The sequence below is a fragment of the Hemibagrus wyckioides genome, linkage group LG13 (genome assembly GCF_019097595.1).
Source record: "Hemibagrus wyckioides isolate EC202008001 linkage group LG13, SWU_Hwy_1.0, whole genome shotgun sequence".
Taxonomy (NCBI): domain Eukaryota; kingdom Metazoa; phylum Chordata; class Actinopteri; order Siluriformes; family Bagridae; genus Hemibagrus; species Hemibagrus wyckioides.
The window spans coordinates 640,001-653,889 of NC_080722.1; the positions used below are offsets into that span (position 1 = coordinate 640,001).

The window sequence follows — 13,889 nt, forward strand, 5'->3', positions numbered from 1 at the left end:
GTGTGTGTGTGTGTGTGTGTGTGTGTGTGTAGGTGGCTGACCTATCTGCTGATTCTCATAGCTGATCTGCTCATCTGTCTGTTAGCATGTCTCGGTCTGGCCAAGAAATCACGCTGCCTTCTGACAACGTAACCTTCATCACACACACACTGCCCATCACACACACACACTGCCCATCACACACACACACTGCCCATCACACACACACTGCCCATCACACACACACTGCCCATCACACACACACTGCCCATCACACACACACTGCACATCACACACACACTGCCCATCACACACACACACTGCCCATCACACACACACACTGCCCATCACACACACACTGCCCATCACACACACACTGCCCATCACACACACACTGCCCATCACACACACACTGCCCATCACACACACACTGCCCATCACACACACACACTGCCCATCACACACACACACTGCCCATCACACACACACTGCCCATCACACACACACTGCACATCACACACACACTGCCCATCACACACACACTGCCCATCACACACACACTGCACATCACACACACACTGCCCATCACACACACACACTGCCCATCACACACACACTGCCCATCACACACACACTGCACATCACACACACACTGCCCATCACACACACACACTGCACATCACACACACACTGCCCATCACACACACACTGCCCATCACACACACACTGCCCATCACACACACACTGCCCATCACACACACACACTGCACATCACACACACATCACACACACATCACACACACAACACACACTGCACATCACACACACTGCACATCACACACACACTGCACATCACACACACACTGCACATCACACACATCACACACACTGCCCATCACACACACATCACACACACTGCACATCACACACACACTGCCCATCACACACACACACTGCACATCACACACACACTGCACATCACACACACACTGCACATCACACACACATCACACACACATCACACACACATCACACACACAACACACACTGCACATCACACACACTGCACATCACACACACTGCACATCACACACACACTGCACATCACACACACTGCACATCACACACACATCACACACACAACACACACTGCACATCACACACACTGCACATCACACACACTGCACATCACACACACACTGCACATCACACACACTGCACATCACACACACTGCACATCACACACACATCACACACACAACACACACACTGCACATCACACACACACTGCACATCACACACACACACACTGTGCACACACTGCACATCACACACACACACACGGCACATCACACACACACACACTGTGCACACACTGCACATCACACACACACACACTGTGCACACACTGCACATCACACACACACACACGGCACATCACACACACACACACTGTGCACACACTGCACATCACACACACACACACGGCACATCACACACAAACGGCACATCACACACACACACACTGCACATCACACACACTGCACATCACACACACACTGCACATCACACACACTGCACATCACACACACACTGCACATCACACACACACTGCACATCACACACACACGACACATCACACACACACTGCACATCACACACACACGGCACATCACACACACACTGCACATCACACACACTGCACATCACACACACACGACACATCACACACACACTGCACAACACACACACATCACACACACTGCACATCACACACACACTGCACATCACACACACACACTGCACATCACACACACACACTGCACATCACACACACACACTGCACATCACACACACACTGCACATCACACACACACACACTGCACATCACACACACACTGCACATCACACACACACACATCAAACACACTGCACATCACACACACACACTGCACATCACACACACACACATCAAACACACTGCACATCACACACACACTGCACATCACACACACACACACTGCACATCACACACACACACACTGCACATCACACACACACATCACACACACTGCACATCACACACACTGCACATCACACACACACACTGCACATCACACACACACACACATCACACACACTGCACATCACACACACACACTGCACATCACACACACACACACATCACACACACTGCACATCACACACACACACTGCCCATCACACACACACTGCCCATCACACACACTGCCCATCACACACACATCACACACACACTGCACATCACACACACACTGCACATCACACACACACTGCACATCACACACACACTGCCCATCACACACACATCACACACACACTGCACATCACACACACACTGCACATCACACGGCACATCACACACACATCATACACACACTGCACATCACACACACACTGCACATCACACACACATCATACACACTGCACATCACACACACACTTCACATCACACACACATCATACACACACTGCACATCACACACACATCATACACACACTGCACATCACACACACATACACACTGCACATCACACACACACTTCACATCACACACACATCATACACACACTGCACATCACACACACATCACACACACACTGCACATCACACACACACTGCACATCACACACACATACACACTGCACATCACACACACACGGCACATCACACACACATACACACTGCACATCACACACACACTTCACATCACACACACATCACACACACACTGCACATCACACACACACTGCACATCACACACACACTGCACATCACACACACACTGCACATCACACGGCACATCACACACACATCATACACACACTGCACATCACACACACACTGCACATCACACACACATCATACACACTGCACATCACACACACACTGCACATCACACACACATCATACACACTGCACATCACACACACACTTCACATCACACACACATCATACACACACTGCACATCACACACACATCATACACACACTGCACATCACACACACTGCACATCACACACTGCACATCACACACACACTGCACATCACACACACTGCACATCACACACACTGCACATCACACACACTGCACATCACACACACTGCACATCACACACACACTGCACATCACACACACACTGCACATCACACACACACTGCACATCACACACACACTGCACATCACACACACACGGCACATCACACACACACACACATCACACACACTGCACATCATACACACACTGCACATCACACACTGCACATCATACACACTGCACATCACACACACACTGCACATCACACTTCACATCACACACACATCATACACACTGCACATCACACACACATCATACACACACTGCACATCACACACACATCATACACACTGCACATCACACACACTGCACATCACACACACACTGCACATCACACACACATCACACACACATCATACACACACTGCACATCACACACACTGCACATCACACACACACTGCACATCACACACACTGCACATCACACACACATCATACACACACTTCACATCACACACACATCATACACACTGCACATCACACACACACTGCACATCACACACACACTGCACATCACACACACTGCACAACACACACACATCACACACACTGCACATCACACACACACTGCACATCACACACACACACTGCACATCACACACACACTGCACATCACACACACACACTGCACATCACACACACACACTGCACATCACACACACACATCAAACACACTGCACATCACACACACACTGCACATCACACACACACTGCACATCACACACACTGCACATCACACACACACTGCACATCACACACACACTGCACATCACACACACTGCACATCACACACACACTGCACATCACACACACACTGCACATCACACACACTGCACATCACACACACACTGCACATCACACACACACTGCACATCACACACACACTGCACATCACACACACATCACACACACATCACACACACATCACACACACATCACACACACACTGCCCATCACACACACACTGCACATCACACACACTGCACATCACACACACACGTCACATCACACACACACGGCACATCTCACACACACTGCACATCACACACACTGCACATCACACACACACGGCACATCATACACACTGCACATCACACACACACACTGCACATCACACACACACGGCACATCTCACACACACGGCACATCACACACACACTGCACATCATACACACTGCACATCACACACACGACACATCATACACACACTGCACATCACACACACACTTCACATCACACACACATCATACACACACTGCACATCACACACACACTTCACATCACACACACATCATACACACACTGCACATCACACACTGCACATCACACACACACTGCACATCACACACATCATACACACTGCACATCACACACACACTTCACATCACACACACATCATACACACTGCACATCACACACACACTTCACATCACACACACATCATACACACATCATACACACACTGCACATCACACACACACTGCACATCACACACACACTGCACATCACACACACATCACACACACATCATACACACACTGCACATCACACACATCACACTGCACATCACATACACACTGCACATCACACACACATCATAAACACTGCACATCACACACACACTGCACATCTCGCACACACTGCACATCACACACACATCATACACACTGCACATCACACACACACTGCACATCACACACACATCATACACACACTGCACATCACACACACACTGCACATCACACACACATCATACACACACTGCACATCACACACACACACTGCACATCACACACACATCATACACACACTTCACATCACACACACATCATACACACTGCACATCACACACACACTGCACATCACACACACTGCACATCACACACACACTGCACATCACACACACTGCACATCACACACACACTGCACATCACACTTCACATCACACACACATCATACACACTGCACATCACACACACACTTCACATCACACACACATCATACACACACTGCACATCACACACACACTGCACATCACACACACACACTGCACATCACACACACACATCAAACACACTGCACATCACACACACACTGCACATCACACACACACTGCACATCACACACACACGGCACATCACACACAAACGGCACATCACACACACACACTGCACATCACACACACTGCACATCACACACACACTGCACATCACACACACACTGCACATCACACACACTGCACATCACACACACTGCACATCACACACACTGCACATCACACACACGGCACATCACACACACACGACACATCACACACACACGGCACATCTCACACACACGGCACATCACACACACACTGCACATCATACACACTGCACATCACACACACGACACATCATACACACACTGCACATCACACACACATCACACACACATCATACACACTGCACATCACACACACACTTCACATCACACACACATCATACACACACTGCACATCACACACACATCATACACACTGCACATCACACACACACTTCACATCACACACACATCATACACACACTGCACATCACACACTGCACATCACACACTGCACATCATACACACTGCACATCACACACACACTGCACATCACACACACATCATACACACTGCACATCACACACACACTTCACATCACACACACATCATACACACTGCACATCACACACACTGCACATCACACACACACTGCACATCACACACACTGCACATCATACACACACTGCACATCACACACACACTGCACATCACACACACTGCACATCACACACACACTGCACATCATACACACTGCACATCACACACACACTGCACATCACACACACTGCACATCACACACACACTGCACATCACACACACTGCACATCACACACACACTGCACATCACACACACTGCACATCACACACACTGCACATCATACACACACTGCACATCACACACACACTTCACATCACACACACATCATACACACTGCACATCACACACACTGCACATCACACACACACTGCACATCACACACACACTGCACATCACACACACTGCACATCACACACACATCACACACACAACACACACTGCACATCACACACACATACACACACATCATCACACTGCACACACACACTTCACATCACACACACATCATACACACTGCACATCACACACACACTTCACATCACACACACATCATACACACACTGCACATCACACACACACACTTCACATCACACACACATCATACACACACTGCACATCACACACACATCATACACACACTGCACATCACACACACACTGCACATCACACACACATCACACACACATCATACACACACTGCACATCACACACACATCATACACACACTGCACATCACACACACACTGCACATCACACACACATCATACACACACTGCACATCACACACACACACTGCACATCACACACACACACTGCACATCACACACACACTGCACATCTCGCACACACTGCACATCACACACACATCATACACACACTGCACATCACACACACACACTGCACATCACACACACACACTGCACATCACACACACACACTGCACATCACACACACACTTCACATCACACACACATCATACACACACTGCACATCACACACACATCATACACACACTGCACATCATACACACACTTCACATCACACACACATCATACACACACTGCACATCACACACACATCATACACACTGCACATCACACACACACTTCACATCACACACACATCATACACACACTGCACATCACACACACATCATACACACACTGCACATCACACACACATCATACACACACTGCACATCACACACACACTGCACATCACACACACATCATACACACACTGCACATCACACACACACTGCACATCACACACACTGCACATCACACACACACTGCACATCACACACATCACACACACTGCACATCACACACACACTGCACATCACACACACATCACACACACTGCACATCACACACACACTGCACATCACACACACACTGCACATCTCGCACACACTGCACATCACACACACATCATACTGCACATCACACACACACTGCACATCACACACACACTGCACATCACACACATCATACACACTGCACATCACACACACGCACTGTTTAATACACACAGATCTTCAACACCATCATGCTGCAACATTTACATTACATTTACATTGCAACACTTACAATTCAACATTTGTGTGCAACACACACACACACACACACACACACACAATTGTGTGTTTTAATTTATCACAAACTCTGTCCATTAGCTAATAATGATGTTATCTTGATTTAGTATGTGTGTGTGTGTGTTGCAGCATGATGGTGTTTAGCATGCTAATTCTGATAGTGAGCTGGGCGTCTCTGGGGGTCGAGGTAGCGACAGCGGTGGTGAGTTTTAACACACAGGTCCTGACGTATGTTTATTAAATCACTGCGAGGATGTACATTTAGCCTGGAGTGTGTGTGTGTGTGTGTGTGTGTGTTTCAGGGCATCAGTGATTTCTGTGTGTCTCCAGACAAGTTCATCATGAACCAGACTAAAGATGCAATCAGCTCAGGTGAGACACACACACACACACACACACACACACACACAGAGGCTTAAATAAACATACAATAATACACACTCTGATTTTTACAAACTCATTCTCCAGATTAGATTAGCTAAGCAAGCTAACTGTACTAGCTTCAACTTTATTTTTCTTCTAAATGTCTCTGTACTGAATCTCTCTCGATTCTGAAGTGACCACAGGGTCAGTGATGGTGTGTATAACACTAACGAGAGTGTGTGTGTGTGTTGTAATGATTGTAATGTAATTGTGACTCCTCTGTGTCTCTCTGTAGATATTGTTCATTATTACCTGTACTGCAGTCAGACTCTCCCCAATCCATTCCAGCAGGTACCACCGTCTGTACACCTCACTCTGCCTCCACTGTTTTCTGTCTCATTAACGAGTTCTAATGATTCGTTTAGCCAGTAATCTGACTCACTGACTCATCTGAGTCAATCTCATTAGACTCCTTAGTCTAATTCAGTCTAATACCTTTTACTATCACATGATTCTGAATATCTCTAGATGAACTAACATTACATTAGCTTTTTTTTTGTATTATAACTTTGAGAGGAAATGACATCACTGTGACTGCATGCTGATCCTGAATCAGTTTCTCCCGCAGTCTCTGACGCTCATCCAGAGATCTCTGACCACCATGCAGATTCAGGTTCAGGGGTTATTACAGTTTGCCGTGCCTCTCTTCCCTACCGCTGAGGTATACACACACACACACACGCATATCAATTTACAAAGAACCAACTAAACTACTGACTCACTGACTAAATGGTCAGTGAATCACATTTCTAATGGACTGAATACAATACTGAATCATTAGACAGAGTAGGTACTGAATCACTGAGTTACAACTCTGTTAGGAATTAATCAGTTACTCACTCAATAAGGTATGGAATTACTAATTTACTGAATTAATAAGTACTGACTCACTCAAAAAAGGAACTGTATTCTGAATTGATGATTCCAGTGACTCAACAGTACTGAATCACTTAATTTACTCACTTAAATTGTACCATGTTACTGACTCACTGACTCAATGCAGTATTGAATCACTTTAGTACTGACTCAATGTGTGTGTGTGTTTCAGAGTGATCTCCAAGGTCTTAAGCTCATGTTGAACAATTCTGAGGCACAACTACATCAGATTACTGCTCTACTCGACTGCAGAGGAATCAATAAGGTACTGAATCACTAAGACACTGAATCAATTAAGAATTGATACAGTACTGCCTTACTGAATCAGTCTGGTGTGTGATAGTGAATCAGTAAGGTCAGTTGTGTGTGTGTGTGTGTAGGACTATCTGGATGCTCTCATGGGTGTGTGTTATGACGGTGTAGAGGGGCTGCTGTATCTCTGTCTTTTCTCTCTGCTGTCCGTCACTGCCTTCTGCATCATGATGTGTGTGATACCACGAGCATGGAGACAAATCAACAACCGGTATATACAGCAACACACACACACGTTAAAGCCTAAATGGGACACTGGATAAAGACTTTAGCTTCCATATCAGTTCAGAACTGTGACACCTGATTCCTGATTCTCTCTCTTTAGAGAAGGGGATTATGGGGATTTTGAGGACTCAGACCCCTTCAGCTCTCGAGCCCAGACGGAGAACCTGCACACTTTTTACAGCTACAGCAGCAGCCAGAACAGCCTTCACTCACCACCGGCTCCACCCACCTCCAACATGTGAGACACACACACACTCTCTCTCTCTCTCTCTCTCTCTCTCTCTCTCTGAATACACAGTGTATAGACTCGTTTATTAAAAGCCACACAGTGTTATTACTGAAATGACACTAACCCTGAGTTATACACTCCTGTACTGCAGTGCATTGTGGGATATCAGGAGTGTGTAAAGAACCTACAGAGTTATTAATCTCTCTCTCTCTGTCTCTCTGTCTGTCTCTCTCTCTCTGTCTGTCTCTCTCTCTCTGTCTCTCTCTCTCTCTCTCTCTCTCTCTCTCTCTCTCTCTCTCTCTGTCTCTCTCTCTCTCTCTCTCTCTCTGTCTCTCTCTCTCTCTCTCTCTGTCTCTCTCTCTCTCTCTCTCTCTCTCTCTCTCTCTCTCTCTCTCTCTCTCTCTCTCTCTCTCTCTCTCTCTCTGTCTCTCTCTCTCTCTCTCTGTCTCTCTCTCTCTCTGTCTCTCTCTGTCTCTCTCTCTCTCCATCTCTCTCTCTCTCTCTCTCCATCTCTCTCTCTCTCTGTCTCCCTCTCTCTCTCTCTGTCTCCCTCTCTCTCTCTCTCTCTCTCTCTCTCTCTCTCTCTCTCTCTCTCTCTCTCTCTGTCTTTACTGTCTGTCTCTCTCTCTCTCTCTCTCCATCTCTTTCTCTATCTTCCATGTCTCTCTCTCTTCCCGTCTCTCCCTGTCTCTCTCTCCCCGTCTCTCTCTCTGTCTCTCTCTCACCTGTCTCAATCTCTCTCTTCCTGTCCCTCTCTCTCCCTGTCTCTCTCTCTCTCTCTCTCTCTCTCTCTCTCTCTCTCTCTCTCTCTCTCTCTGTCTCAGTAATCAGTCGTCAGTGTTTGGGGGAAATGCCCGCTTTGAGGATGCTCCTCTAATAAACCGAGGATCTCCTCCTCCCTCAGTGAGTCAGCATTTTACACACACTCATGCACACACACACACACACACACACACACACCATAACACACACACACCATAACACACACACACACACACACCATAACACACACACACACACACGTTAGATGTTGTGAAAGTTGAATTTATCTGTCTATCTCTTAGTCTGGAAGTCTGTGGATCTCTCCTTCCATCTGTCTGTTTTTATTTCTCTTTCTCTAAACTCTGGGAATGTAGAAACTCTGTAAGTCAGATCTCTCTCTCTCTCTCTCTCTTTCAGTTTTTCCCCTGAATTAAAATACCCAGAATCCCCTTCTGCTAACTGCTAGCATTCCACATTACTGCTAACGATCTAACATTAGCATGCTAACATGCTAATGACCTGCTAATGTGCCTGAGGTGTGAAAAACTGATGAAGCAATTCAACCGTCTTTAATTCAAATAAAAACATTAACAATAAATATGTTGTGTATATTAATGACCAAATAAAATATTTACTCCCAAAAAGCACAAAGTTGTTAGCTAACATTAGCCTAGCCAGCTAGTTAGCCAACAAGCTAGCGATTAGCAAAGTGTTAGCAATTTTAAAAATTTTTAGTGTTATTAGCATTCTAAGCAGATTTTACATCTAACAGCTCTGCTAAAAATAAATAAAATGGCAGCTCGAAGTTCACAGGAGTAAGCTAGTTAATAAGGTAATGTTAGTAAGTGAAGGCTCGCTCTGTTTCCATGTGAACGCTAGCACACTAGTGAGAAAGCAGTTCAACTCTGAGTCTAAAGAAAATCTGTAATGATTGTTATTATTATTGTTGTTGTTGTTGTATAGCGACTCTAACACACAGTGTACCTGAATTTCCAGAAAGAAAGAATTTATTTCAGTAAGGTGTGTGTGTGTGTATGTGTGTGCGTGTTTGTGTGTGTGTGTGTGTGTGTGTGTGTATTCTCTGCAGTATTCTCCCACTATGCGAGCCAACTACCTCTCCATGACAGAAGATCAGATGAGACACTTTGGCGAGGATTTTAGGGCCTGAACGTCTTCATGATCTTCACACACACACACACACCAGTGTGTTTAGTGTGTTATTATCCTGGACCACATGTCCCCATGAGGATAGAAATATCTGACAGATTTGACCTTGTGTGGACCTTGTTCTCCTTCTCACCATGGAAACTTTTTTTCTGAAAAACAAAAAAGAAGAGACAAACCCCACGACTTGTATTTAATAACACTCAGAGAGGTGAGATGTTTTCTTCTGGATGCAGATGTGAAGGTTAGAGTTAGGACTAGTGCAGTGTTAATGATCTGTGGGAATGATCTCAGTGGAACCTTCTTACAAGGAGAGTAATGTGTGTGTGTAGCTTTATGTATGTGCATGCATGCGTGTGTTCATGTGTGTGTGTTCATGTGTGTGTGTTCATGAATGCGCCTGTGTGTGCGTGCATGTGTATATGTGTGTATCTGTATGTGTGAGTGTGTGAGTGTGTGTGTGTGTGTGTGAGTGTGCGTGTGTGTATCTATGTGTGAGTGTGTGTTTGTGTGTATGTATGTGAGTGTGTTTCTATGTATGAGTGTGTGTCTGTGTATGAGTGTGTGTATGTGAGTGTGTGTGTGTATCTGTATGTGTGAGTGTGCGTTTGTGTGTATGTATGTGAGTGTGTTTGTATGAATGAGTGTATGTGTGTATCTGTATGTGTGAGTGTACGTTTGTGTGTATGTATGTGAGTGTTTGTATGAATGTGTGTATGTGTGTATCTGTATGTGTGAGTGTGCGTTTGTGTGTATGTATGTGAGTGTGTTTGTATGAATGAGTGTGTATGTGTGTATCTGTATGTGTGAGTGTGCGTTTGTGTGTATGTATGTGAGTGTTTGTGTGTATGTATGTGTTTGTGTGTATGTATGTGAGTTCTATGTATGAGTGTGTGTCTGTGTACGAGTGTGTGTGTGTGTATGTGAGTGTGTATGTGTGTATCTGTATGAGTGTGCGTTTGTGTGTATGTATGAGTGTGTGTCTGTGTATGAGTGTGTGTGTGTGAGTGTGTATGTGTGTATCTGTATGTGAGTGTGCGTTTGTGTGTATGTATGTGAGTGTTTGTGTGTATGTATGTGTTTGTGTGAGTGTGTATGTGTGTATATGTATGTGTGAGTGTGCGTTTGTGTGTATGTATGAGTGTGTGTCTGTGTATGAGTGTGTGTGTGTGTGTATGTGAGTGTGTATGTGTGTATCTGTATGTGAGTGTGCGTTTGTGTGTATGTATGAGTGTGTGTCTGTGTATGAGTGTGTGTGTGTGTATGTGAGTGTGTATGTGTGTATCTGTATGTGTGAGTGTGCGTTTGTGTGTATGTATGAGTGTGTGTCTGTGTATGAGTGTGTGTGTGTGTTCCTTACCATCTCAGGACTCTGTGATTTCAGTCCCATAATAAACTACTGATAATAAATTTCTACACCTTTAACTCAGCTGAATATTTTGACTAAAGTTATGTGATTTTTTTATTAATATATCTTTAGGTGTCGTAGTGAAACATTCAAATAATAAATGTGAAACTGTCAGAGAACAAAGACAAGAAGAGTGTTAACAGTAATGCAGTGTAAAAGACCTGAAGCCCCGCCCCCTGACCATCCCGACACCCAGTAAATGGGCTGGCACGCCTCCTGGGCTCGATCCTGCGGTGTGTGTTGTGGCGTCTCCTCAGTGCGATGCTCACAGCTTTAGCTCCTAGCTGCAGTTTACTGTCTGATATAAAAAGAAGTCCATCTTCTGTCGTTTACTAGCTCTGATTGATGTGTACAGAGGAACAGGATAGGAAGTAAAATAAAGCTTGGAAGGATGTAGCAGAGATCGCTGGAGCTTCTGGTCAGTTTATGTATTTAATACAGTTAGCTTGCAATGCTAATCTGGTCTGAGAATAAAGCTGGACACATCAAATCACACCTGATGTCCAGACAGATTATTGCCTAACTTCTCTTCTGTTTAATTTGAAGTAGCTACTTAACTCAAAAATATCTACTGCCGCTGGACAGGCCACGCCCACTAGCGACAGCAGTAGCAGGTGCTTCACACCTTCAAGACACAAACTAAAGGCAACAGGTTAGCGACGCGCTGTGTTCTTTAACTCTGTCAGGAACATGGCGTTCAGAACGTCCTGCTTTACAGAGATGTGAAAAAGCGACACAGGAAGTTTTCGTAATAATAAATGGTCTTATTTCTCCACGGCAATGTCCGCGAACTGCACACGACTCTACCAAACTACCCAAACTACCTACACACTTCATACAGTAGTGGAGTTGACCACGAAGTCATAACCCTGAATCTCTCTGATGGGAACTCTACACTTAGTTAGCGTGTTATTTACGTAGTATATATGTAGCGTTAGTGGTGTCCTACTGAGAGACACAGTGTAGTGTAGAAAGCGTGTTCAGTCTTCTCTTCCACAAGCTCTAAGCTGCTGAGAGCTTAACCCCACCTGCTGCTGGATGATTTTGATATGCTAACAGATCTCATATAACTTAATTGTGGCTGCTAAACTCTA

General features: G+C 45.5%; 1 protein-coding gene across 3 annotated transcripts in view; it reads left to right on the forward strand.

The window, feature by feature from the left end:
• Window positions 1-12,441, forward strand: part of ttyh2 (tweety family member 2) — a 32,531-nt gene extending 20,090 nt beyond the window's left edge. Inside the window, exons 5-14 of one of the 3 annotated variants that reach the window (XM_058407304.1) lie at window positions 33-128; window positions 7,526-7,598; window positions 7,699-7,768; window positions 8,055-8,110; window positions 8,376-8,480; window positions 8,868-8,960; window positions 9,076-9,218; window positions 9,333-9,470; window positions 10,286-10,364; window positions 11,311-12,441. In XM_058407304.1, coding sequence (XP_058263287.1) covers window positions 33-128; window positions 7,526-7,598; window positions 7,699-7,768; window positions 8,055-8,110; window positions 8,376-8,480; window positions 8,868-8,960; window positions 9,076-9,218; window positions 9,333-9,470; window positions 10,286-10,364; window positions 11,311-11,391 — 934 coding nt within the window. In that variant the 3' untranslated portion in view covers window positions 11,392-12,441. Of the gene's footprint in view, window positions 1-32; window positions 129-7,525; window positions 7,599-7,698; window positions 7,769-8,054; window positions 8,111-8,375; window positions 8,481-8,867; window positions 8,961-9,075; window positions 9,219-9,332; window positions 9,471-10,285; window positions 10,365-10,640; window positions 11,290-11,310 lie in introns of those variants that run through there. The other 2 variants (XM_058407305.1, XM_058407306.1) reach the window with 2 other exon arrangements.
• The last annotated feature ends 1,448 nt before the right edge of the window (window positions 12,442-13,889 follow it).